Source organism: Bombyx mori, chromosome 10 (genome assembly GCF_030269925.1).
Source record: "Bombyx mori chromosome 10, ASM3026992v2".
NCBI lineage: Eukaryota > Metazoa > Arthropoda > Insecta > Lepidoptera > Bombycidae > Bombyx > Bombyx mori.
Genome location: NC_085116.1, coordinates 4,186,897 through 4,214,244, shown reverse-complemented (window position 1 = coordinate 4,214,244; position 27,348 = coordinate 4,186,897). Strand labels below are relative to the sequence as shown.

Genomic DNA, 27,348 nt, shown 5'->3' with positions numbered 1-27,348 from the left:
AGTGCACTCACTCACCCACACGTTTTTTATAATCGTTTTTTTAAGTTAGTACTTTTTTGCTTTCAGAGAAAAAATAGACGTAACAGAAAAAAACGTGGCGGACGTGGTAGTGAAGAAACTGGCTGAACTCGACGCAAGTAAGAATATGATGGAGCAGTACCGACAGTCGGTCGAGGTCAGTCTTGGGTTCAATTCAGTTACAACACATAATCATTCCAATACGGTCCGTATATATGAACCCAAACTTAGTACCAACACTCTCTCATCATCCGTCTATAGAATTACAACCCGAACTTCGTTTTCCTATCTATAATAACTCAATATGTTGAGTTATATTGAGGGGCCGTGTGATGGATCCGTCTTGTCTATTTCTGCCGCGAAGTAATCCTAAGCGAGGCTAGCTCATGTCTCATATGTGCTTCACTAGAATTGTGAGCTTATTCCTCATTGATACTAAAAAAAATCTTGAAAAGTTACGAATTGAATTTGTCAATGTACTTACTAATTAGTTGTTGGTATATGTTTTTTTTTGTTATGTTTAAAGTAGCCTTTTATCACAAGTTATTTATTACTATCGATATTGAAATCGATTAGCCGAAAATTATTTTTTTATACTGCCACACTTTTCTATATCCGATATCCTTTTGTTTTGATTTATACGTTTGGTAGTTTATTTTTCTTACTTAGTATTTATTTATTTACAATTTAGTTAGTTCGGTTTAACTCGTTTAATATGAAACAGGTATTTACACCATTCAGGGCCTGCTTGGCGATCTCGAGTCAAGAATAAAACGCCAAGGTTAATATCGATAGCGTTCGTATCATATATAAAGCTTTGTATGCACACACAAATGTTCTCTCCCTATTCACACAATACCACTGTTTTTGGAAGAAAAAATGAGAGAAATAACGAAATTATTGCCTCAAAAAGGAGAGGACATAATCATAGTTCGCTTGGGAAGTGTTGCTTGAGCACAACATGTAAATACACATGTAAATCCTGTACCTGTATATTATATTCTTTTATTTTCAAAGTACAAATACGCCTCAATATTATATACACCGTAGATCTATTTAAAATGTTTTTATAATTAAAATAATTGTGAATGTTCAACAGACGCTCAAAAATCAACTGGCACATCACGATGAAGAGGACGATTTAGACCTAATCGAAGAGGTTAGTTGAAACTATATTTGTAATATGGAGGATAGAGGTAAGGAGCACCATCTTGTATGGGGGCGGGGCTCAAGTTGAAAAAGTGTTTACCTGTAAAAAGAGCAAGTTATTGTTGCAAACTCATCGAAATAGCGCTAGTGTAGAAAGTAGAAATGATATGAATAGAGCAGTTTTAAACAGAGGGAAGTGTACTGAATTGAGGTGAAGTGTGGTAGTTTTTGGCGCTGTTTCCTTCCACTTGCTACTGTGGCGCCACCTTATTTGCCGCTCTTTCAACGATCAATTTTTAGTGCACTGGGATGGTGCTCCTTACTTCTATCCTCCATAGTTTGTAAAGAATTCACAAGACGGTTCATGTCGTGACGAGCCCTTCCCACTATCCACTCTTTCTATAGTCTGTCATTAAAATATGAATACTGCCATCATTTTAAAACTAATCACGATGTTATTTTCACAAACATTTTAGTGGTTGTTGCTACAGCTACCATAAATCTAAAGATATAAAAACAATTGTACTGATGAATTCTCACTGCATGCAGCTTTGTTTGACGCTTTTGTCAAACAGTTTACGAGGTTGATGTTTGATGGAAATCTTGATTGACAGCGTGTTTGACAAACAAGTTTGAACCTGAATGGGAATGTTTGTCAAACAAGATCTCAGTCGTTGCTCGACACGACGTCTCGTTACGGCAAAGAGAAATTAATTTTATGGACAATTTAACAAACTTGTTTGCTCTTTCGTTTGATCGTTTAAGCTATTGTTTGATGAAAACGTAAAGTTTGACAAACAAATTTGATCGTTAACAGGGCGCTTTATATAACTATACTGAGATCTTAGAACTTATATTTCAAGGTGGGTGGATCATTTACGTTGTAAATGTCTATGGGCTTCAGTAACCACTTAACACCAGGTGGGCTGTGAATTCGTACACCCGTCTAAGCAATAAAAAATAAATAAAAAAAAGTATTTACATACCTTCAGGTACTTGACCACTCATATTGTTCGTCGCTTCAGGAGGCGTGGTCGTGCGGCGACGTCTCGCGGGCGGAGTGTGCGGGCGCGCTGTGCGGCGCCGCAGCCGCCCTGCGCGCCTCGCGCTGCGCCCGCCTCGCGCCGCTGTCCGCGCGACTGCAGCGCCTCGCCGCCGCCTTGGCCGCGCCCTCCGCCCTCTAGCGGACTCTCTATACACCAGTTCCAATGCCAAAGCGATAACGATACTAAATGAAATTCTTTTCAACAAAAACAAAAATCCTAACTGGATAAAAGCGTTAGTTCCTCAATGGAATTTCGAATTTTAATTGGCAATACTTTAATTATTAATTAATTGAAAATGCAATTTCGAAAAGGGCACATGTCACATATTTTGTCAAATAGGTTTTTTCATATACATGTAGTTTTGACCTACACCCATTTTATAATAATTCCAGTAATTTTCAATTGCTAATTAACACTAAAATATATCTCAAAAGTTAATATTTTAAATTTTACACTGCTTTAGAAAATAATCAGTTTTTTTTTTCATTTCCTGAAAATTTTACATTTTCAGAGATGTACCCATTTCGAAATTGCATATTCAATTATAAATATGCCAAATGTCGATTACGGTCTCGCCGGCCGAGAACAGGAGGTAATACGTCCTGAAATGCAGCGGGATGAAAATTTCGATGGCTGAAAAAAAGTCAATAAACGTCTTATGCGTCATGATTCCTAAAATTATATTAAATAAATTATTAGAGTAATGTCTGATCTGCGTCGTAATCGTATTTTTAGCGCAGAAATAGAAATAGTGTAATGTAATATTTAATGAATAGACTATAGATATAATATCGTGAGCTTCATAACATTTCGTGCCGTTTCGTTATTCACGTCCGTCCTGCTTACTCCATGACACGTAGAAAAACAAAAACGTAGTAACATGCAAGCTCAGCTTTCGAGAACGAACATATTTACAATATTACTCGTAAGAAAATCATGATGCCTATTTAATAAACCATTTATAGTATAAATATATATATATAGCATTTGTGCCAGATCGTTCTCCTAAATGCTGTAAGATAATTTTTATAAGAATATTTAATCAGAAATCAAAGCATTATAGTATATGTAAATAAGAATATGACATTTCATTTGTGTTTATCGATAAGAATTATTTTAAATAGTATTTATTCAAAGTTTACATAGAGCAAGAACAAAACTGTTTTGTTACCGCAAAAAAAATCTTACACGTGTATTTAACAGCTGTAATGCTTAAATTCGATCCCATCTACTTAATTGTTTAATTCTTGTACTTTTTGTGTGATCTATGTTTCCTACTTATTTAGTTTAAGATTATAGATTTTATTAACGATAACTTGATAGTCTAAATTCCTTTTGTTTTTATTCTCTCTTTTTATTTGTTTAGACAAGACGTAATGTATAGAAATAATAATAAACAATGAATTTTGTAAAGGCCGCTGCACATTCGCTCGAAGAAAAAAATCACATAAGAATTATGTTTTCATTACATATCTATATTTGGTGCAAGCCGAGGGAGATTGGAACGTGAGATCTTGTATACAGTAGTGTAGATACAGTAAGGATCCAGGTCAATTGTGACAGCACTGACACTATTGTGTTCAGTGATCTCTGGCTAGGATGGCTTGTAGAGTTGTGTTGTGCATTTCACTTTTTTTTATTTAATCTAGTCAAATTAAAATTTGATATTTAGCACTTTATTGAGGACATCAATGTTCACATTTTGTTTTTATCGTTTTCGATTAGACACAGAACAAAAGTTATTTGCCATTTTACGTATTTATGTTGTGTTCAACGTAATACGAATTAAAATTAACATGAGACTGATGCTGTATTTGTCGATAAGGTTTTGTGAGAAATTACGAAAAAATTAGTTAAATTATAATAATAATTGGTTTCTGTGTAGTACAAATTTTTTCCGATGTCATTTGTATCGTCAGCAATTTATTTAAAATTAAATAAGTACATAAACCATTGATTTGGCAAGCTTGAGTATATGCGACTCGCACATTAACTATTAAGATGTAAAAAGTAGTATGTAAATACATATAATGAGAATCGTGACAGTTGTTATTCACTATTCAACCTTTATTATTAATAAAACCAGTTTGCTTTTAAATTGTCTACTTATGGCCGAAGTTCGACTAGAAACTGTTTGAATTCATCGTGGCCTAAAGGATAAGAGGTCCGGTGCATTCGTATATAGCGATTCAAGTGCCGCAGGCGGGTACCAATTTTTCTAATTAAATACGTACCTACTTGACAAATGTTCACGATTGACTTCCACGGTGAAGGAATATAAAATAATAACATCGTGTAATACAAATCAAACCCGCAAAATCATAATTTGCGTAATTACTAGTAGTAGGACCCCTTGTGAGTCCGTACGGGTAAGTACCACCGCCCTGCCTATTTCTGCCGTGAAGCAGTAATGCGTTTCGGTTTAAAGGATGGGGCAGCCGTAGTATCTATACTGAGACCTTAAAACACATCTCAAGATGGGTGGCGTATTAACGTTGTAGATGTCTGGGCTCCAGTAACCACTTAACACCAGGAGGGTTGTGAGCACGTCCACCCATCTTAGCAAAAAAAAGCATGAAGGGATTGCTGGTGGCCCAGAGTTGCACTGGGGTGGCTGGGAGGCCGGAAGGCTCAGCCAGGCCAGGAGACTGGAGCATTTTGTTTTGTACACATTCATGCCGTAAATATTGATGCATTTTAGTCTCCAAACATTAAGGAAAACACAAAAACGAGTAATTTATATTTGAGACGTTTATTTCACATAATTCAACACATTTACAATTTAAGTTCAAACTTTGTTTCACAATTTACAACTTTAAGAAAAGGCTAATGACAAATTTAGGGTAGATCAAATGTATGGATCAATGAAAAAATCAAAATTTACGTGGTTATTGCTTTGAATTATTTTATTTTCTCGAAAAGTAATTTTTGGAAAGAAAAAAAAATTTTTTTTATGCACTTTGACGTATTATAGAAAATTCAAGTCTCATTAACTATATTCTAGAACTATCCTTTACAAGATACACATAAACTATTCCTTTTCGAAGTAAGATTTAAAAACAATAATACATAATATAAAAAGCATGTCGTTACAAAAAATTTACCTACTTAAAAATAATTATTACAGCTGTAGAGGAGACACGCTCGCGTGCGCTCACAGTTGTTGTTATCGACTTAAACTTAACAAGTACACGAGTAGAAACAATCGCGTTTATAAATAATAAACTAAATACTGTCAAATAAATTGTTCCCTTGATTTTTACAGCACATTATCTTAAATAATTTTACTTCCAGGCTGACTATGAAACAAATGTGTATTATGATTTATGATACATATTTTATAACGAGTGAATAAAATAAGTTCTCTATTTCTTGTATTCTAAATAATAAACTATTTAGACGAAAAAAAAAACACTTCATAATCATTCACCTGCAGTTTAGACATTTCATAATTAGATACTTCTTACATTGCCAATTTAATGTTGATCTCCTAGATCTTTTGCTAAAAATGCAAGGCCGGTGAGAAATAAAACCTAAATATATAAATAATGTCAGTCAAAGAGTTACTTAACTATCACGGTAAGGACAATATCGACTGCTACATTACAACATTGTTTTTCTATGACAAGATATTAAAAAACGTCATCGTTCATGTAAACTCATAACTTTTTCGAATCAGTGTATTTTTATCCAAAGATATTTTAATTATTCATTAACATTATTTTTTTCGGATTAAATCATGCAAGTGATTATATTAATCAATATAATCGACTTTGAAGCATACCCGTCAACAGCTAAGACGTGATGGAAATGTTTTAAAATACCAAAACTTTAAACAACTCCACTTTCGTGTACATACGAGGACAACAATATGACAGGTGTTCGATTTACTATTTTATTGCATCAAACGGATATCATATTTAAAATCTCGTTTTAAACGATAGAAAATGGGATCACATAAATGAGGTGAATGGTGCGAGATCGAAGTTAAACCAATATGTACACTGCGCGCGCCCGGGGGCCGGCGTGGCTGTCTCATTCAACATTCACGCAAAACGCCGACGACCTACCTTACCAAATAATTACAATCATCACGGACAATAGAACTAATGGAATATCAGCGTGCTTAGTGCGAGTTATTTAACGTTCTCGATAACGTAAAAGTGAACTCGTATGCATTCGGAACGTTTGCCTGCGTTTGCCGCTAGGGGCGCTGTTCCAACTGCAAAAAAATTTGAGCTAACTTTTACGCTATCGAGAACGTTAAAAAACTCACACTAAGCGTACTGATGTCGAACAATTAATCAACATTAAACTCTCAGAAACTAAGTGTCGCGACGGCTGTCAACAGTTATCGATCTTCTAGTACAGTTTGAGTTGAAGGTTGCTACATAGACAAACGGGTCGTCGACCACACGCGCTCGATCTTTACTCAACAAACACGCTTAAAAGTACTGAAGGCGAAGCTTTTACAAATAAATTATACAATTAAACATAGGTAAGTACTGAATCGATTTTTATCCTGTCAAGATATTGGAGTCATATTTACACAAATAAACTATGTATTAAACACTAACAATAAGCCAGTCTCTGTACACTCGTGTCGCGGCTGTTAGCGCATCAGTCCGTAATGCAAATTTACATCAATCCAGTGACAGACGACAGCATTGCGAAGGCTCCGACGGACGCTGTCCATTGCGCGTCGCATAATACATCCTTTTAACTGTTTGTGGCATCGCGACACTGATCTTTTATTATTATTTATATTATGCTATTATATTAATTTCAAAATGAAATTCTTACTCATGTGACATGTGTACACAAGGATCCAGTGAAATTGTTCAATATCGACTATCACCAATCACTGGAGCGATGTAAATCGCCCTTAACTTTTCAGAATGTTGTTCAATTTTTACTATTTAATAATTAACAAATTGAACGGTTTTAATCAAGTTTCTGGTGTGATTTAACAAATAGTCTGCGTCCCTTCAACTGGTCTCGCAGTCATCCTCCGACAGTCCAAGTCGGCTGAGGCCCTCCGGCTGGTCGAGCCCGCGGGGAGGAACACGTGTCCAGACGGGACCGCGTACAAGTAGACGTAACAGTGTGGTGCGTACCGTCTAGGTGGAGAGGTAGAGGCGATGGTAGTCGTTGGCTCCGAAGGCCGCGTTGCACTTGGGGCACTTGCGCTGGCGGGTCTCGTAGCGAGTGCGGAGGCAGTCCCAGCAGAACACGTGGAAACACTTCGTTAGCACCGCGTCTTTGCGTTTCACCTGACACAGGAAGCGGTGACGTTAGACTCGCGGCCGACATACGCGATGTGTTGCCTCGCTCGGCCGCAGTTATGAGACTTCATTGGAACTAATCCCCGGTATTACAAAGCAATAGGCTGGTGTCGTATCTACGAGTATAATTGGGTGACGACATCCGCGAACCCGGATACCCCATAATGTTAGAAAAGTAAATTAAAATAATAAATATAATCCTATTTAAAAACGACTAAAATTTTTTTTTGTTATAATTATTAGATAAACAATGTATCAAAGATATCTTTAAAAGGACCGTGCAATAATTTAAATCATAACAATAATATGAAAACGATTAGTGGGGCAAATACAATAAGGTCTTTCCTTCAGTAATAATGAACGTAATAGTAATGGCAGAGCGGCGGGTGGCGAGTGTTACCTTGCAGGAGGGGCAGGTGAGCGTCTCCTTGTACTCGCGGATCTCCTCGAGTAAGACCTCGTCCATGCTGCTGCCGGCTTGTTCCATTTTCTTCATCCTCTCCGCTTTTCGCCGTAATATTGCAAGTTCCTCCTTCACAAAACGAAATATTAATGTGATCAAATGTTTATAAAGTAAAAAATATATATGTATGAAATAGAGTGAAATGAATGAGGAATCAATCACAAAGATGACATGAAATAAAATAATATCTGAGGAAAATGATGGGAATTTAATGAGACATCAGCAGATTACTGAACAATACGAGGAGCCTCATCTAGGGACATAGCTTCATCATCGGTCACTCGTGCACTGCCACCAATACTAAACAATGAACTAGTCACCATTATTGCGCATTTAAATCCGAAGGAACTATATTAATAATTTCTCACTAGATTGGTGCGGGATGAGACCAGGTTGATGACTGATGTAATGTAGGATTACAATGTTACATACGTGTAGTCTTTTGGTCTTGTACGCTTCGGCTTCAAGAGCGCTCGTCTTCTCGGCCACGACCTGCTGCGCTTCCTTCATTTGAGCGTGGTACTTCTCTGTTCACGATTACAGATTACACATATTAGACGAAAATTTAAAAAAAATACGATCGTGGACAAATTTAATTAACATATAATTATAAATTTTTAAACTAGTATTACAAACTAGTATTTTAAACTAATAACAAGCCGTCACTGCTACTGACGCAGTAAGCTGTCGCTACGATTTTCAATAAAGTCCAATTGTTTGCCAGTGGAACGTTCCTGCTTAGTAAATACACTATAACAGTGTTCACTCTGATTTGCTTTGCAACTACAGTCAAAATCTGTTATAACGACATCGAAGGGACTGCTCATATTCAGTCGTAAAAACCGATAGTCGTAACAACCGGTGATGCTTAATGTGTATCGTGCAAGTACAAACAAATCGATAGGGAATTATTGGAAAAATATATTTACATAATACGCGATTATTCTTCAATATTAATTTGTTTTCTTTATCTTTGCGAGATTTTGAAAGTTTCACGAATAACTCCACAAAGTTTTGGTGCGTCTTGTGTATAGATAAGTAACAAACTAACTGAAGAAATATGAAGAAGTGGGCTTTGACTACCGCATGCACGTGTTTTGTTTCTAAGAATTAGAAAAAACCCTACACTAAACTAAATCCTATTGTTTTCTTTCCTGATTTTAAAAGCTATTGAAGACAAATGTGGATACCTATTCAAATTGTTTACAATACAGCTTAGCCGGTCGTTCTAACAGATCTAATTCTCCGAAATATTAGTTAAATGTGGTCGTTTTATGAGGTATGTCGTTATTACCAATGTCGTAGAAAGCAATATTTTTAATAAGGCATTCATATGGCATTCAGCCGGGACCTTTGTTCTTGGTTATTATAACCGGCATGTTGTATTAAACGATGTCGCAGTAAACGGTTTTGACTGTAGTTTTAAGATTAAAACGATGAAGATATATTGTATGGAATGCCAAAGAGTGAAATAAATCTCTGAGTTAATGTGGAGATTACGTTACGTCGTCTTGTGCCACTTTGTGAGACACAAAAACTTGTGACAACAAAATTCTTATATTTTCGACACTCAAATCGTGATACACGCTACAATCATATGGGCCACGTCAAAAAAGATTTTATTTTATTTTATTTAAATAAATAAAAAATGGCAAATGTAAATTTGAGGTGCAGTGTACCGAGATGTAGTTTGAGGTCGGCCGCAGACTGCGCAGACTCGATGGCCTTCCGCTTGTGCATCTCCATGGCTTGCTGCCGGAGCAACAGTTCCTTCTCGACGGCGGAGAGCGTGGCCTGCAGTAGCCGCTCCTTCTCCTCGAGTCGCCGCGCCACCGCGCCCATTGACTCTATCTGCTGGTCGCGAGTTATGACCTGCAATGTAGAAGAACAAAATGTCCGAATTATTTAGAAACCAACAAGCGTCGCGTTGTTAGCCGATCGAACTCGTGACATAATATCGTCAGATTTAAATTGCTAATAACTACGAGACCTTGAATGAGTAGCCAATCGTTGAGATCACAATGAGTAGATCAGGTATGTACGAGCCCCGTGCAAACTTTGTTTTATTTGTAAAATCAATTGAAATGTATTTCTATAGTTCAAATTAACATAACAAATCGATGCCAGTACTAAAAAGTTGATTGTGAAACTAAGATTGTAACAGTAAGAATATTCGTCAGAATATTGAATCAAATTTACATAAGGCTGAAATTGACAGTTTATAACAAACCCCATACCTGTTCTTGTAGTAGTTGTTTCTCTTCTCTCAGCAATTTATGTAATGAATTCGCCTTTATCCTCTCCGACATGAGCTTGAAATTCGCGTCGTCTTTCTCCCGCAGCTGCTGGATGAGACGCGAGTTCTGTTCCTGCATGTCTTCGAAGGCCTGACCCGTCACTTCCATTTCGTTCAGTAATGCTTCTTCTTCCTATAAAAGTATATCACAAGTTCTCAATTCACTCTCACATTATCTTAGTATTTAACAGTTACTAAGAACGACTCAGCCTATGTGATGGAAGGCAAGTGACTTAACACAAGACAAGTATTGGGCCCAGTATTCACATCAGAAAGAAGTGAGCAAACTGGCAAAGACTATGGAACGAATCAATGCGCAAAATGATAAGAGTTGCTACATGATTATTTCAACCTTTAAGCAACTCTGCACCTATGCTGGATGGGCCCGTCACTTTGAGCCTTGAGGCTGGTGGCTGCATTTGGGTTGTAGCGTCATTGGCTTTAATAAAAAGAAGAATATGTTATACTGACAGGTGATCCAGCGAAGGGCCTGGAGAAGCCATGCAGGGCGTCAGCATTGGGCCTCGCACAGGATAACTGCTTCTGCAGTTCGTATTTCTGCTCCTCAAGCTGCTTGATCTTACGCAGCGCATCCTCGTCCGCCATGCGACGCTCTCGTTTACTCTCCTACACAAACACACATTGTCATATTGATATTTTGTGTAATTTTGATGAGCTTGATAGAAGTATCAATGACCATTTGAAACAGACCTGTGCCATCTTGGCTTTTTGCCGGTGATCCTCGAGTTCCTGTCGAGCCTTCCGCTCGGCCGCCATCAGTTGAACCTTGTCCCGCTGCTCCTTGCTGACTCCTTTGTACATGTCCAAGAGTAACTTCAACTCTTTCTGCTCATTCACTGCTTTTCTGTAAATATGGTACGCATATATAAAAAAAAAGCTTTATAATAATATATTATAATTTGCGTAATTACTGGTGATAGGACCTCTTGTGAGTCCGCGCGGTTAGGTACCACCACCCTGCCTATTTCTGCCGTGAAGCAGTAATGCGTTTCGGTTTGAAGGGTGGGGCAGCCCTCGTAACTATACTTGAGACCTTAGAACTTATATCTCAAGGTGGGTGGCGGTTACGTTGTGGATGTCTATGGGCTCTAGTAACCACTTAACACCGGGTGGGCTGTGAGCTCGTCCACACATCTAAGCAATAATAAAAAATTTATTGTGTCTGGTACTTGAATATGATAAAATGGGTAACATTTTGGTGACAAACAAAGCTGGATTTCACGACAGAAACTAATAAAGCACTGATACCAGCATGGTACATACGTCTGGTGAAGGCAGAGTCACACGACAAACACATTTGTACTAGGTACTTTTCATTTCTGTGGGTCTAGTATAGTTTTAAAATTTTAATCTCACTATGAATACACGAGAACTGTATTTATTGCACATAACGACAGCAGGCGAGGCAAGCGGTGCCGTGAAAATGAACTCAATAATATTTAAAAATCCTATCGAAATGTTTACATAAAAATTTTATAAAATAACACACACACAAAACTGAAATTGAAATTCTGTAAACTTACATAAATTCATAATAATTGCTCACTCCCTAGTAGCTACCGCCCACTTACTTCAATTGTTGTTTGAGATCCTTGATTATTTGTTCCTGCTCCTGCATCTTGGCGCGGCCGTGATCTTTGGAGAGAGGCAACTTCGTCTCGCCCGCGCTGTTGCCGCAAGTGACGTCATCGCCCTGCATTGACGTCACACAACAATTAATCGACGAAGGAATTGAGCGACAATCAATCGTTGCTAGCTGCGACAGCCACAATTAACTCAGCGCTTTTTTTCGTCCCAAACGACGTACACCCAATGATGTTGTGTGAGAATTTAAAATTGTTGAGTCAAGCTGTGACGTGTACGGTACATTTAAAAAAAAAATCTAATATTAAAAAAAAAAGGCATGCCCGCTGTGTTTCTTGCCAGTTCTTCTCAGGACGGAGGCTAGTTTTTGTGAATTGGCGGTAGTTTTTTTTGACGTTTAACAAGTATGTATATACTTTCATTTATGTTGAATAAAAAAAATTTGATTTGATTTGACAGACTCCAATGACCGCGCTGTCGTCTAGCACCGGAGCAGAGTTACCTCGGGGTCGGGTTCTTCCTTCTTGACAGTGAGGGGCTTCTCGTCGCCGCGCTCTCCGCCACGAGTGTTGGCCTCCTCCACCTCTTTGCGAGCCTGGAACATTAGGTGGAGCATATTACATCAGACGATATCAAAAATCTACCTGATGGTAGCTAACACAGTTCATGGACATTTAGATATAAACATAAATAGACATTAAGCACCCAGACAAAGAGCAAATAAACATGTTCGTCTCACGAATGTTAACTCGATATTACAGCGGACGGAGAACTTTTTTAATTATTACCCCATAATATTTTTGTGTAAATTGATATTACCCCATGGCAAAGAACAATAAAAAACGAAATCGCTTCTTTTTAGCATCTTTTACATTATAGACAACACGAGGATTTTGAAAAAAAAAAAAAAATTTTTTTTGTTTCATTTCATTTCGTTTAATCTAGTTTGAAATCACAATTCTAAAGAAGTTTCACTTCAATATATACATTTTACTCACAAAAGTTTCATTTTTACCCCCCAAAATTTCATTTTACCCCATTTAGGGTAATTTACCCCGGTTCCCCGACCGCTGCGATATTGGGATCGAACCGGCGACCCTCAGTAGTCAGAGGCACCGAGTCACTAATTGAAAAGTTTATTTATATTACAAGATATTTATGATGAAAATCCTTAATTTGATCACCTTATTTAGTTCTTGGCTGGTGTCCTTATATTTCCTCTTGTAACGATGTACCTCGCCTTTCAGTTGTTGGTTGTGATTCTGCAGGGAAGTAATGAGATGTCGCATCTCCCTGTTGATGGGTCCCGTTTGTTCGTTGGCGGCTAAGTTCTGCTCGAATTCTATGCGCAGCATCTCATACTCTTTTCGCAACTGCCCCAATACATCCTCCAACTGAATCATTTCTGCTCGGAGCGCTTTTTGACGCGATAATTCTTCACTCTAAAACATAACGAGTTGGGTTTTATTGCTATATTCATCACTTTGCTGGTGGTAGGACATCTTGTGAGTCCGCACAGGTAGGTACCACCACCCGTCCTATTTTCTGCGGTGAAGCAGTAATGCGTTTTGGGTTGAAGGGTGGGACAGCCATTGTACTGTTAAAACTGAGACCTTACAGCTCATGTCTCGAGGTGAGTGGTGGGATTTGAGTTGTTGATGTCTATGGTTTCCGATAACACCTTAACATTAGATATGTAGGCTGAGAGCTCTAAACAATATAAAAAACCTAAATACAATACAGGTTGTATACAATATCTTCACATTATATTTATTACAATATCTTAATAAGTGAAGTGCGTGCTGTATTCTTATTATTTTAATTTATTCGCCATTTCATTATACCAATCTTCTACTTCACAATTACATCTTTAAAGTACTAATAGCATTTAAGTAATATGGCACATATCAGTGTTTCCTAGCCTTTTTTGTGCCATGCCCCACTGTAACATTTCAAAATTTTTTATGCTCCCTATATACATAATTTTTAACATTAAAAACTTGATTTGTTCACTTAAGAAACATAAATTATAAGTTTTAGGAAGAAATCACTATGAAATTGTTATCAAAACACAGTAAGTAATATTTCAAAACATATATTAAAAAACTGAAATTCAAATTAAAAATAATTTTAATACAGATTTTCTATATTTAATTTTAATTCCTATATTTAATTTATTGATTTTAATTTAGTCCGATTGCCCCCTTAGTTATTAAATTTCCTCTTTTTGGGGCCTGGGCCTCACATTGGGAAACACCAGCACATATAGATGGAAGATTGAAATAATCATTTGCAATCCACACCATTTAGCAGTCAAACCATAAAAATTGTAGTAAACTAATCAAAAATAATAATAGACATACTATTACCTTATCATGAACAATGATAAAGCAATTCAAGACAACGTATTGAAAGCTACAAACCTCCATCATTTCAATCTGTCGCATGTGCAAGTTCTTAGCGTTCTGCAACTGGAGTCGTGTTTCATCCAAAGCTGTCTTCATCTGCATAGACTCATTGTAAAGGACCGAGAACTGACTCTGCAGGCATTTGTATTCTGTAGTCTCTACTATAACTGACTCAGGCAGTTGTCGGATCTAGAATGATATTATTCACAGAATTCAAATTTATATAATTTTTTTTTAATGCTTAGATGGGTGGACGAACTCACAAATCACCTAGTACTAAGTGGTTATTGGAGCCCATAGACATCTACAACGTAAATACACCACCCATCATGAAATATGTTTTAAGGTCTCACTACAGTTACAATGGTTGCCTCACCCTTCAAACCGAAACGGATTACTACTTCACGGCAGAAATAGGCAGGGTGGTGGTACCTACCCGTGCGGACTCACAAGACGTCCTACCACCAGTAATTACGCAAGTTAAAATTTGCGGGTTTGATTTTTATTACACGATGTTATTCCTTCACCATGGAAGTCAATCGAGAACATTTGTTGAGTACGTATTTCATTAGAAAAATTGGTACTCGCCAGGGATTCGAACACCGGTGCATCGCTCGATACGAATGCACCAGACGTCTTATTCTTTAGGCCACGACGACTTGTAAGAAACCTAATTTAAAAGTGGGTAAGACATTGAGTACACATGATACTAATACTACATCCCCATACAGTAGCCGTTTGAAATACATACGTCCATCTTAAGTTTTTCGACTTCCTTGAGCGTGTCCCGATGCTGGCGATGCAGTCGGTCGAGTTCGGCGAGGCGATTGTTGGCCAGCTCCCGTTGCTCCTCGAGCTCGGCGGCGACGTCCTCAAGCTTGGCGGCGGCGGCGCCCGAGTGCGCGGGAGCACTGGCCGCCGTGGTCACGCCCGACTGATGGTAACTCTTCAGCTTCTCTATCGCCTCGGCCAAGTGGTTTTCGAGCTTGTCGTTGCGGGATCGAACCTTTAGATATTAAGAGGCAGTTTTACAGCTTTTGACGTGACAACGTCTTATAATTCGATGGAGCCGGCTGCACGCACGAAAAAACATGACTCATTGAGGCGTTCCATGTAGGGCTTGAAGTGCAAGCGAGAGCGCGTAACGAGCGACAAAGAGGCACAATCGGCCTCCGCGTTCGGCAGCGTTCGACATCTGTCACTCTCCTACTTGAGTGAGCGATGCATCCGCGTGGACAGCTGCTATACAATAATACATTTACATGTTTTCGTCAAGTATGAAGTTCAGTGAAAAGTGAATGTGGTGTCAATTGTCCATACAACATATCTATCAAACAAATAAAATTAAAATTTTCTTTTGAAAAATGAAACCATTCCATCAGTATTTCTTATGACGTTATCACGTTCAACTATCGTCAGTAAACCGAATTTACAGACAACCAATTTTTTTTTTACTAATGTGATTCAGCAGAAAGCTCACGGTTCGCTTGTATTAATTAGCAGAAATCAATACGACAATCGCATACACAATACAATTGCCTCGGCTCTGAAGCTCTGGTAAAAACTTAGCACCAAATGACCATATACTGTTTGTCGACAGTTTCAATACAAAAACACAGTGCCAGTGCTCTTTAACGGTTGTGTCAATTTATTTTTTACACCTCTCAAATGTCAGTGGCTATAACATACAGCAGTCTTATATAACACAAAAACATTTGCCTTACATATGTAAATGTGAATAAGGCACTTAAAATTATGATCAGTGTTACAGATCCTTCACAACAGCCATAAATTGATTTGTTTACACAAATCAAACACTGAATTATTACTAGTGTTTTTATAGATATACGTACAAAGTGATCAGCTAAAAAAAGTGTACCTTCATCAATTCGTACTGCAAGTCATCAATTTGATTTTTGAGCTCAGCATTCTCAGTATCCCGGCTGTTGAGGGAGTCATGTAATGCGGCGACTCGCAACGTCATGGCGTGGTGCGCCTCGTGTAGCGCGGTGCAAAGTCCCTGCAGACGTCGATTTTCGGCCGTCACTTCCTCGTTGGCTGCACGAACTGTCGCATCCAACGATGGGGCTGCCCCACCTTCTATGCGGACGACCCATTATTTTCATCTTACTAAATTATGCATTGATGTTTTTTTCTAGATGGCCTTTGAGCTTCCAACCCACTTGGTGTTAAGCAATTACTGTAGCCACTAGACAGCACAACGTGAATTGGACTGCCACCCACCCCTGAGGCATAAGATTTCAATTAAATTGGTACATTGACTACTATCCCACAAATAACTTAAAAATTGATGGGTAATAATAACATCCATCCATTAATGATTTAAACATATTATTATTCATTTTTTAAGAAAAGAACATAATAAACTTATTTATTCTGTATTAACCATACATGATTTGCTTTGAATTCATAAATACACACAATTTGGCTATCCTAGAGATGCAAGTATGTCGTAGACCCCCTTAAATAATGTAACTACTTCCCCATCACCTGATAGTTGAGTGTAATAGTATACATAAATTGATACCAAATTACTGCAAATTTATACCCAAACCATACATGCATTCCAAGTGGAAAGGATAGACTAGAAGTTATGTTATTAGTGTGTCCTATGGTGCAACAATGTTGCACATTTCAACTATATTCCGAAAAGTTATTTCTATAAAAGTAAAAGATTACTATCTTATTACAATAAGTTATTACTCAAATTTGGTTCAGTAGTACCAGAAATTATATATTCATAAACAAACAAACATAATTTGCTTCTTTATAATCTTATTAATATAGAGATATACATTACCGTCTCCATCACCCTTGATTGCACGCCAAATTTTATCATTTCTCTGTTGTAGGCGATCAAATGCTTGTAATACTTTAGCAACGGCTCTTTTGCTAACTTGCACTCTGTTAGCCAATTGTGCATCTAACTCTTCCTTGTCCCATGTTGACAGCTGCATTAAAAATGATGTTGTGGCTTCATTCTCATCTAGTAATAAATATATTATTTATAGTTAATATCCAATATCATAATAATCATGTATAAGTTTGTACTTGTTTTAAAGCAATATTTTGATTTTTTTTTATTACTAAACAAAGCTAAAGCTAAAACTGATGCAGCTGATGATGATTATTATTATTATTTCATTAATGGCAATGGTCAGTAACTTTGTCAACCAAATATGCCAAATATGACAGATAATTGAAATTTATTCAGAGCCAGTTTTTCAGTTTTTAATGTATCTTTTTATAGTCTTGTTTCAAAAATATTTACTAGTACCTTACAAGGCTAAATAATAAGTAATTCTGTGCCTAAACTAAGCATTTCACAGAAAAGCCATCAAGGAGACAAAAAGCTCTGACTTGCAAGTCGCGAGTTGCTGACCATCGACCTATGGTATTGTTAGTAACAAAAAAAAATTGAATATTGAAAAAAAAATCCTGATGTACAAAGAAGGTTTACAAATGAATTGTTAAAAATAAAGTTACTTTTGTTTTCTGATTCATCAGCTGTTTCTGCATCAAAACGCTGCAGTAAAACTCTGATGTCTTCATTCAAGAGATTCCAGTAACGGTTAACTACACAGAGGACAGCATCGTCTTGTGTTTGACGTTTCTCAAGCTGCTCTATTCGAGCCCTGAGCTCTGCTTCACATCTATGTCGTTGTTCTATCCTCTGCAAAATGAAAACATTGCCAATAGTAAATGATGGCCATGGTATAATATAAGATACATGACAATTTCGTTTCTAAATTAGCCAACTTTGTAATATTTTTAGGGTTAAACAAACAACATAACTAACAGGTACAAAACTATAATCAAAGACAAACAAAACTTCACTTGAATTTCATCATATGTTCATATACAATGTAATCAGATGTGTCTAATCAATAATAATAATTATAAATTCAATATTACAATTAGAGTAGTTTCACTTTTCCAAACATTATCACAAAGTAGAACAGGGTACAGTTAGTCAAAGATACTCTTACATTTTGTTATATTCAAACATACCTGAGCTAATTTTTTGTTTTGAAACTGTAAAACTTTAATGTCCATTTCTTCCAAGGTAGAAACAGGTCCTATAAGATGGGGTTCGAAATGAACCTTCTTGATCGGTGGCTGGCTACTGCCGTTGCCACCTTCATCGGCACCTCGCTTAGACATTTTAACCTAAGAGGACATGAAAATGAACCGTAAAAAATACAGCCAGATTTCATAAGTGTATGATTACGGACATTTAAAGGTATTGATCTGTATAATGTTACTAAATTCAAGAGCTACAACTGACATCCATATTCTGTAATTGCAATGGTTAATCTCATTTTGTCGCGATGTACAAATACCTGCTTGTCAATAATGACAATTTTGAATATTGTTTTTCTGGTCTTAGATTTTACATGTTTATTATTATCCTTTACATAAAACTTGGTTCAATACTGTCATGGCTCTAAAAGCAAGTGTATCTAAACTATTATGTTATGCTGTAACAACTTCAAATTACAGATGCACCCAATATCTATGAGAAGGAAAGAAATTAGTGTTGCCAATCAAACATGACCATCATATATTAAGTGTATAATCTATGATGACCATAGAATAAGTTTATTTCATCTCCACGGACGAACAGACAAAAATTACCGAAATTTGAAACTTACATTTTGTCGTTTAAGTTCTAAGTTTCCATCTTTTATGAACCAAACTATAAAAGCATCTAAGGTATATAAATCGAAAAGAAAAATGAATGAAATTGAAATAAAATATTGAGAGTTCCAAAGACAACATTACTACACACTTAAATCAGAAGAAACATCAAAACGACAAAATTAAAAAATTACTCCCCACTATCTGGCTCCGTCTCTCAGGATAGATTAAATACAATATAATATTACACTTTGACACTACATTCAATTGATACTAAATAAGTCTATTAACTATACACTAAGCCTGCCTCCTCCTAAAAAGATCTTCCTCCCCCCTCCTAAAATTTAATATTTTATAATATTAATATTAATTAATAATAATAAAACCAGTCCTATTCGTTTTGTAGTCAATAAACCTAACTACCGTTCGATATGGTTGGGGTTTGATCCAGTGGGTGTAGTATCATTGTAAAAAGTATTACGCATTAGGCGTCTGGGTGTATGATAATTGATAATAGTATGTCCGAGCGTTCCACAATTCAAAATACAGCAGAAAATCCTACCTTTAGTGAGGTTTGTTGAGCGTGGAACGATTATATTATATTAGTGATGTAAATAAATATTTTTTTAGGTCAGAGGTTCATAGTGAAAATAGTTGGTACAGCCTTATTTTTATTCTAACATATTTTATCCCATCAGCTCCTAAATTATTAATTAAGTTAAAATAATTTCGATCCTACAAGTGAAAGTGAACAGCGGTATTCACATTGTGCTGGTTGTGAGTTCTTACAATAAATACTATTAAATACCACTTATTACCAGGCGGGTTTATGTATTTATTCCACCTTCTCATGGAATGATGGTATTAATTTGCGCGACCAGCACTCTACAGCAGTTCCCCCTCACCACGAGGATCGGAAGCTTGAATAGATATGCGATAGATTATTTACGTAGGTTCAAGTCTCACACATCTAATCCACAGCGTCATCCGAAGATTCACGACCCGACCCAACCCAATAAAAGTCGTAATGTAATCATAAAGTTCGAGGTTTATTTCATTTTATTATTATCAGTCAGACAGCACCATTAGTTATAGATACCATACTGTAATGTTTACTCAAATCTTGTACATACTTACTCTTCACATATATCTTTTTTAGAGCCATATACTGTTCCAAAATGGCGGGTAGTCATCTGCGTTTGAAAACACAATATCTATGCACACAATGAAAGCAATCAAATTCATTTAATATGTATTCAAATGCCAATACTATCTGTTTTAATTGGATAACTACAGTGTAATAAACATAAACACCGTTTATATCTGAATTTAAGTAGTTAAATTCTGATATCTAACTGAATCAATATTTACTGAGAATTCATTATTGATCTGTATTCCAACTGGTCTTGGTACATTTTCAGAAATATCCTGTATTTTTTGTCATGATATAATTTCGTATTTGAATCAGGCTGAATCACATCAGCTGTACCGCCCATATTGTGTATGGCATCTTGAATATTCGGGAAATATTGAGAAGCACAGGCACCTAATATTGCTGAACCAACCAGAACCGAATCTTTTTCATGAGGCTGCAGTATTGGCAGACTTGCAGCATCAGCTTGTGTGGATACGAACAACGGATCCTTTATAATGCCACCACACACTAACAATGATTTAAAAGGTTTATAGCCTGCTTGTATCAAGGCGTCGATGATGTGTCTCGTACCATACTGGAACAAAAAGACTTGCATACAAATTGAATATTTGTGTTGTTGTGCTTAGATAAAAATATCACAGGGATGTCTTAATGATAATGAAGTTGGGAAAATGAAATTACATTGAGATTGTGTGTTGTGTTATTTTGTCAGCAATCTAGCAGATGGCTTTTAGTGCTAGCGTATCATGAACAATATTAATAGAGTAGGTATCACATTTTCATAGAACTACTAGGGTGGAGACAATCACGACTAAACTGGGAAGTGGTTAATTGTTTTTAATTAAAGTTCTTTCGCACATACAGATAATAAGAAAATACCAGTAATTTACAAAATTTAAACAATAAATAGCTTCTATTTTTGTTATTATTAATATATTGCTTATACGGATGATCGAGTGGTTACTCGAAGCCCATAGACATAACCACGAGAATGTTGCCATCATGCGTAAATATTAATCGTCACTCATTGATGTTACCTATGCAAGGCGCACAGACAAGCCTCTAATTGCTTAAAATATCTTTATTCAAACGCATTTGTGTCAGTTCAATTAATTTGGTCAGATTGCATTAATAATTTTAATGTATTATTGTTATAGCTAATCAGGAATTTCGAATTGTTCAGTGTTGTCTTAGAGTGGACGTCTGGCATACACTATCATCTGCTAAAACGCTGCTAGCTTACCGATAAAGCTTGTAATGTGGCAAGATATAAGACGGCTAGATTTTCTTCATTGGAGTTTATTGTGAGTCCAGTCATCATGCCTCGCATAGTAGGATCTGCAAGGGGCGATCGGTTACCATGAAAATCTGGCCACACGTGAACCTCCTTGGTTAGGAAATCAATGCTACTGAGACCCTCTTTTTTTGCCATTTCCAATAGAATATCCCTTAGGTGACGACGTATTCTGCAAATGAATTATTAAAAAAAAAATTAGAATTGTGTAAAAATATTTTTAATTTGAATACAATTGCCTATTGTTAGGTAAGACCAACAGAATACTATTTTACAAAAATATATCATTGTGATAGAAAGATAGATAGAATAGAATGTGAAAGATCTCATATTTGGGAATGGGATTAATCGCCTACGTTTGCCGCTAGGGGCGCTGTAACTGTATACAAAATTGGGTTAACGTTTACGCTATAGCGAACGTTATAAAACTCGCACTAAGCACACAGGTGTAGGTCATACTTCTCATCGCCTCAGAGTAAAAGTTATGTCTTACAAACTTCATGTTCAGTTTTCTAACTTGTACTCAGTCGTTGGACGATTGACCTTTTTTTCACCTTCCTATTCCCTGGTAGCTAAGGGGGTATTACAGCTTCGCACAGACGGCTAGGTGAGCTCACGGGCTCAGCCAGCCCTAGCAAGAGCAGTGTTTCGCAGAATTTACCACCGGATCGGAATCGCAACCCACTGAGAAGATTCGGCAAGAAACTCAGTGGACTCTGTCTATAAGGCGATTGACGATTTGTAAGCCTTCAATATTGGTAGTAGCTTGCGCGACAGTTATGTTTAAACAGCTTCTATTTTGCTCACTAAGCAAAATAAACTGGTGGAAGATCTGAATGCTGCTGCAAATATGGGGATTTCCGTTAAATTTTTCTTCGAATTTTAATAATGTATATTTACAATTTAATTATGAACGGTAATAATGTTTAATAATGGGGTTTACCAAGAGGCCGCAAGAAATATGAACTGCATTCAAAAATATTGACAATTTGACGTCGTCGTAGCTTAAAGGATAAAAGGCGCGGTGCATTCGTACCAAGCGACGCGACGCGACTATTCGAATCCCGCAAGCATGTACCAATATTAATGAAATACGTACTTCACAAATGTTCATGAATGACTTTCACCGTGAAGGAATATCATCGTGTTGTAAAACTCAAACACGCAAAAATTATATGCGTAATTACTGGTGTTAGGATGTTTTGTAAGCCCGCATGGGTAGGTACCACCACCCGCTCGATTTCAGCGGTGAAGTAGTAATACGATTCTATATGAAGAGTGAGGGAGCCATTGTAGTTATAAACTGTGAACTCATGTCACAAGGTGGGTGGCGGCATTTACGTTGTACGAGTTAATGTATATGGTCTCTGGTATCCACTTAACACCGGGTGGGCCGTGGATAAGTCCATCCATCTTAGTAATACAAACAAAAACATTACTCCCTCAAGCTTAGCAGGAGGTGTTATATAGCATAGCAAGTTATAATTGAAGAAGTTACAATAATAATATTAAATGGAAAGTACTTCATACTCACTCCCCAGATGATTTGGTTTTTAATAAAGCACTACCAGCTGGATGGCTCTCTATAATGTGATCTAATAAAATTCCTGAAGCACTTTGGCCAGCTTCATTCAACCACATGTTAGGAACCATGGCACTATAGTATGGGCCCCATACACCTTCCACTAAAACAGCATCTTTATTCACAGCCATGTGGCAGGTGGACGAACCACAAATAAGACAAAGGCGTGATGACTTATCACTGTCAATGCCTTGTGCTCTGGCCCCAATCATACCGAGACCACCTGCATGTGCATCTATTATTGATGTCGCCACTGGAGTACCTGTTTTTAAGCCAACGATACAGGCTACATCATTAGTTAGACCCCCACAATATTCTCCAGGCATCAACACTTTGTTGCCAATCTTGAAATAATTGTCATCAGCCAAGTCATTTAACCCAATCTCATGCAAAAAATCTAGATTCCATCCTTGTTTGTTTCTGGCTGAACATTCATAATTCCACTTACAAACTAAAGAACACAGTGACCGACTCATGGAGCCTGTAGCTTTCCAGGTTAAAAAGTCAGGAAGGTCAAAAAAGTGTCCATATTGTGACCACTTTTCCGACAAATTGTTTTTCAGCCACAGCAACTTGGGCATTTGCATTTCTAAACTTACTTTTCCACCTACATACTTAAGGACTGTGTGATTTGTTTTATTTATTGCATTTGCTTCATTGTAGGCTCGGTGGTCCATCCACATTATCACATTCTGATCATTGTTATTTGAATCACTCACAGCAATAGCATTGAAGTTTTTGTCTAAGGCAACCAATGAGCATGTAGCATCAAAGCCTATGCCTTTAATATTAGCTGCATCTGTACCGCTAACAACATCCTAAACAGAAATAACTTTAATAATTACAATTACTTTTTTGGTCCTAAAGTAATACAGGAAAAATATTTCTAATTTATTATTCAATATTTCCAGAGTATTATTTTCTTTCTCTGTATTTATTGAAGGCTTTTTTGGAATAGGATTGTTTGTCAGTAAGTTATAAAAAAGTGTAGTCTATTCTGAAATTTAGACTTCATAATATTCAAAAACAAGATCGCCTATACCATAGCTACTTTAAAGCTAAGCAGATTAAAAAAACTGTAGACTTGTGCAAGATGAAAATTTGTAATAAACTTTTTGTTAATTGCTTTCTTTAGAGATATGAAATTATATTCGTCTGATATACATTATGAGTACTCACTTTAATTACTTCTAGCGAACGATTCCAAATATTTTCAGAAGATTGTTCATAAAAGTTATATTTGGGTTTCCAAGTTAAAATTTCTCGCACCGAAGTTTTATGTACATGTCCTCTGTTATCCACAAGTGCAGCACGAACGCTGCTTGAACCCACGTCTACGCCAACAAAATAAACAGCATTACTCATATTTGCGAGTCTTGAAAGTTTTGGAAGAACGAAAAATGTATCGGTACAAAAGTGCTTTACACGATTTTAAGCATCTACGGTCTTATCACGTTATTATTCAAGACTCGAAAAATTTTCATTTAAATCTGATGCTAATAAAACTATGATAATGTTGGCCTTGGCGAATTGATATCAGAACCAGATAGATAGTAAACAAGCATTCTCCTCCCCTTAGATAACCTTGCGACGAGCTTTATAAGAAACTGAGTTTAGCCTTGGTTTTATTAAAATTCCTCATATCGAAAAGATTACAAAATTAACTACATGATTATAGTGAATATTCAAAGTAATTTGTAAAAAATGTAAAATGTTGTGAGCTTGTGATATTTTCTTAGTGCATTCTGTTTAATTCTAGTACCTACCTATTCAAATCTTGCGCCATTTGTCTTATAGACAATTTAATTTTCGGACAAGTTAAAGTTTATATTTATGATTTTAAGCCGATTTAATGATACCGAGATTTTATAAAATCCAAACAAAAGGATATTTTGATAATAATTAATTAAGATTGATCTATTTATTAATATTAACCATCTGTTACTGTTAAATGGACAAGACAGTAGAATTTCTCCTCTGCTTTTGTTACAGATACCTATGCATGTGGGAGCGCGAGGAGTGAAGTTGTGTGATTTGTGTTCTTTTGTCTATTTAGTGTTTCTTCAGGTATTAATGTGTAATAAGGGTGGTTTATTAACTGTTTAGTATCTGTGAAATTGCACAAATGTGATAAAATTAAAACAAGCCGCTGAACGTAACTTCTCGAGATCCTCCGAAAAGTCCACTGAAAAAGTCTCAGTAAATGACCACCATTTTACTGAGATTATATTTAATCTCATATCATTTCATTTCGTTTTCATTTCATTTCATATCATGCCATGTTTCATATTAATCAACTTCATGTCATTTCATCATTTTTCATAAATAAAAAATATAAAAAAGATTAAGCTGTACGGTAGCTGATATCTTTGCCCTTCTAGATGGAAAAATAAAACTACTACTAATTAACTTTTATTTACTAATCCGAGTTTATCCGAGTCTTTTTGTTTTACCTGCTTCAAGTTTAAATAATGGTTCGTTTTAAAAATAGGTAGGTAAGTAAATAAATAGTTACTTCCTTAATACATTTTTAGATTGTTTAATGATTTTACGGCTCTGTCCATTTAAAACTATTTTAATTAATGAGATTTTGTTGGACGGTTAAATTTGAGGGGATTGGGTTCTGTAGATGAGGGGCTATTTAAAAACACTCCGCTCTATTGTTAAAAAAACGTCTTGCCGGATCTTCTCAGTGGGTCACGTTTCCGATCCGGCGGTAGATTCTGCGAAGCACTGCTTTTGCTAGGGTCAGTGTTAGCAACTCTTCGGTTTGAGCCCCGTGAGCTCACCTACAAACGTTAGGGTGAGGCTAAAATAGCCTCTCAAGGCTCATGCAGACCAATCAGCATAGGTAGAAAAAAAAAATTAATTTAATTATATTGCATACACTTTGTACACTATAACATTATTTACAATATTTTATTTTTTATAAAACTTAGATGTTGCTCTGACCGTGTCTAGATGAGAAGTCATTCTCTTCACTGACGAGAAGACAGTCATTTGTTTTAAACATTTAAATACGAAATCTGTAACCTTACATGTGTCAAGTGTTGCCTGCCATTACATTCATATTCAAACTCCAACAGAATTCAAAGCTTATTGTAGAATTTTTTTATTAAAAAACAAATTTCAAATTGATTACAAAATTCAAAGATACGTCTAAAATAAAAGCTATAAGGTTCTAAATTTTTTTTTGTATTTTTCCAGATATATAACTGTAGAAATTGTATGTCCAACAGTTTCAGAAAAAACGCCATTACAGTTGAAACCGGGTATCTTTCATAGCACAGTATTGCATAAAGTGCAGCAAATCCATGGTGATTTTGGGGTCGCTGCTATTAAGTCGGGATTTTTAACTAAATATTGCAATGAAAGCACAAGAATTGCTATAATACGAGTAAGACATGGACCACACAGATTTGTTACAAGTTCTTTGCCTTTTGTTAAAACTATTGGAAAATTAAATGTTAGACTGAATACATTACATGTTGGTGCAACATTAAAACATACTTTCAAATTTATACAAAAGTTTCAAAGAGCTTATCTGGATGCAAGGTGGGTTAAGTTAAAAACACCTGAGGAAAGGCAGCAATTGGAACAAGCGGTTTTGGATTTCACAAAAACTGATGTTAAAATAAATATTGAAAATATAACTTGAAATGCATAATATTTTATTTAAATTTCCCTTTCAACAATATTGAGGGGTGAAAGGTTATTTGGTTTAAGCAACATTTCACTTTATTAATATTCATTCACCTGTTGAATAATTAAAACAATTAAAATGATAATCGGTCCCTCCAGAATCCGGATGCTCAAGAGCATAATTATATACCCGAGGGTATAAGCGACTTTCAACATTGTAATTAAAGGTCCATTTTATTTAGTATTAGCACTTTTAGCATCAAGAGTTGCTTGTTTTTAATTAAACTTCAATTAAGTTTACTCGATTCTATCTATCTTAAGAAGGAGGGAGCCTGGAGATCAGTAATACAGGTCTTTGGACCTAGTACAAACTTCAGCTCTTTTAAAGGCTTACTAAATAAATTATAAGGTTAATTTCCATTTGTATTTGTACTATACTTTTAAGAGAGAAATAAATAAATAATTATTTATATTTGATTATGTTTTGAAGTTGTCGTGGCCTAAGTCTACGGGCACGAAACTTGCGATTGCCGAGCGATGGCGACAGCGGCGCGGCGGCGATGTATACAAAAGCATTGCACAGTATGGGGACGGGCACGAAACGGGCGATGGCGGAGCGGGGCGATTGAGCGATGTACGGGCGATGATGGGGCGACGGCGACGCGGAAGCGACGAGAACAAACTAGTTTGGTTTCGTCGCTTGCGCGGCTACAGTGTTGTGTTGAATTTATATTTTAGTAAT

The 27,348-nt window shown here is 36.4% G+C and overlaps 4 protein-coding genes across 14 annotated transcripts in view; 2 read left to right on the top strand and 2 right to left on the bottom strand.

Annotated features, from left to right (window-relative positions):
* LOC101737831 (myosin-7B) overlaps positions 1–4,256 on the top strand; it is a 56,581-nt gene extending 52,325 nt beyond the window's left edge. For 4 of the 9 annotated variants that reach the window (XM_038013281.2, XM_038013282.2, XM_038013283.2 and 1 more), the window contains exons 10-12: positions 67–175; positions 1,118–1,177; positions 2,160–4,256. In XM_038013281.2, coding sequence (XP_037869209.1) covers positions 67–175; positions 1,118–1,177; positions 2,160–2,351 — 361 coding nt within the window. In that variant the 3' untranslated portion in view covers positions 2,352–4,256. Of the gene's footprint in view, positions 1–66; positions 176–742; positions 800–1,117; positions 1,178–2,159 lie in introns of all 9 variants that reach the window. The other 5 variants (XR_009973957.1, XR_009973958.1, XM_038013285.2 and 2 more) reach the window with 5 other exon arrangements.
* Positions 4,257–4,949: 693 nt separating this feature from the next.
* On the bottom strand, positions 4,950–18,859 carry LOC101745732 (E3 ubiquitin-protein ligase Bre1). Of its 2 annotated transcripts, none has more exons than XM_062670391.1 (17): positions 18,635–18,859; positions 18,303–18,461; positions 17,778–17,964; positions 17,092–17,277; positions 16,150–16,367; positions 15,022–15,276; positions 14,286–14,459; positions 13,047–13,304; positions 12,365–12,457; positions 11,850–11,971; positions 10,969–11,122; positions 10,729–10,884; positions 10,199–10,390; positions 9,641–9,833; positions 8,394–8,488; positions 7,899–8,030; positions 4,950–7,486 (listed from the first exon to the last, which is right to left on the bottom strand). In XM_062670391.1, exons 2-17 carry the CDS (start codon positions 18,453–18,455, stop codon positions 7,334–7,336), a joined length of 2,721 nt encoding a protein of 906 aa, XP_062526375.1. In that variant the 5' UTR covers positions 18,456–18,461; positions 18,635–18,859; the 3' UTR covers positions 4,950–7,333. The 2 variants fall into 2 exon arrangements, with proteins under 2 accessions (XP_062526375.1, XP_021206387.1); XM_021350712.3 differs by having other exon boundaries at positions 16,150–16,370; positions 18,635–18,847.
* A 1,103-nt stretch (positions 18,860–19,962) lies between these two features.
* On the bottom strand, positions 19,963–24,919 carry LOC101745392 (FGGY carbohydrate kinase domain-containing protein). Of its 2 annotated transcripts, XM_004930336.5 has the most exons (5): positions 24,731–24,919; positions 24,144–24,298; positions 22,917–23,782; positions 21,332–21,554; positions 19,963–20,662 (listed from the first exon to the last, which is right to left on the bottom strand). In XM_004930336.5, exons 3-5 carry the CDS (start codon positions 23,645–23,647, stop codon positions 20,300–20,302), a joined length of 1,317 nt encoding a protein of 438 aa, XP_004930393.1. In that variant the 5' UTR covers positions 23,648–23,782; positions 24,144–24,298; positions 24,731–24,919; the 3' UTR covers positions 19,963–20,299. The 2 variants fall into 2 exon arrangements, with proteins under 2 accessions (XP_004930393.1, XP_004930392.1); XM_004930335.5 differs by having other exon boundaries at positions 24,144–24,736.
* A 383-nt stretch (positions 24,920–25,302) lies between these two features.
* LOC101745251 (ribonuclease P/MRP protein subunit POP5) lies at positions 25,303–26,631 on the top strand. The gene is made up of 2 exons (XM_004930334.5): positions 25,303–25,455; positions 26,172–26,631. The coding sequence occupies exons 1-2, from the start codon at positions 25,436–25,438 to the stop codon at positions 26,620–26,622; spliced, it is 471 nt and encodes a 156-aa protein (XP_004930391.1). The 5' UTR covers positions 25,303–25,435; the 3' UTR covers positions 26,623–26,631.
* Positions 26,632–27,348: the final 717 nt, after the last annotated feature.

Excerpts from the sequence above, each read along its gene's own strand:
- LOC101745251 (XM_004930334.5), top strand. The coding sequence starts at position 25,436 with ATGGTTCGTTTTAAAAATAG. Across the intron at positions 25,456-26,171 it reads ATGGTTCGTTTTAAAAATAG|ATATATAACTGTAGAAATTG; the intron begins GTAGGTAAGTAA and ends GTATTTTTCCAG.
- LOC101745392 (XM_004930335.5), bottom strand. The coding sequence starts at position 24,329 with ATGAGTAATGCTGTTTATTTTGTTGGCGTAGACGTGGGTTCAAGCAGC. Across the intron at positions 23,783-24,143 it reads GTTCGCTAGAAGTAATTAAA|GATGTTGTTAGCGGTACAGA; the intron begins GTGAGTACTCAT and ends ATTTCTGTTTAG. Across the intron at positions 21,555-22,916 it reads AAAACCAAATCATCTGGGGA|AATACGTCGTCACCTAAGGG; the intron begins GTGAGTATGAAG and ends ATTCATTTGCAG.
- LOC101745732 (XM_021350712.3), bottom strand. The coding sequence starts at position 18,455 with ATGTCTAAGCGAGGTGCCGATGAAGGTGGCAACGGCAGTAGCCAGCCA. Across the intron at positions 16,371-17,091 it reads AATCAAGGGTGATGGAGACG|AAGGTGGGGCAGCCCCATCG; the intron begins GTAATGTATATC and ends TCGTCCGCATAG. Across the intron at positions 11,123-11,849 it reads GATCTCAAACAACAATTGAA|AAAAGCAGTGAATGAGCAGA; the intron begins GTAAGTGGGCGG and ends CCATATTTACAG.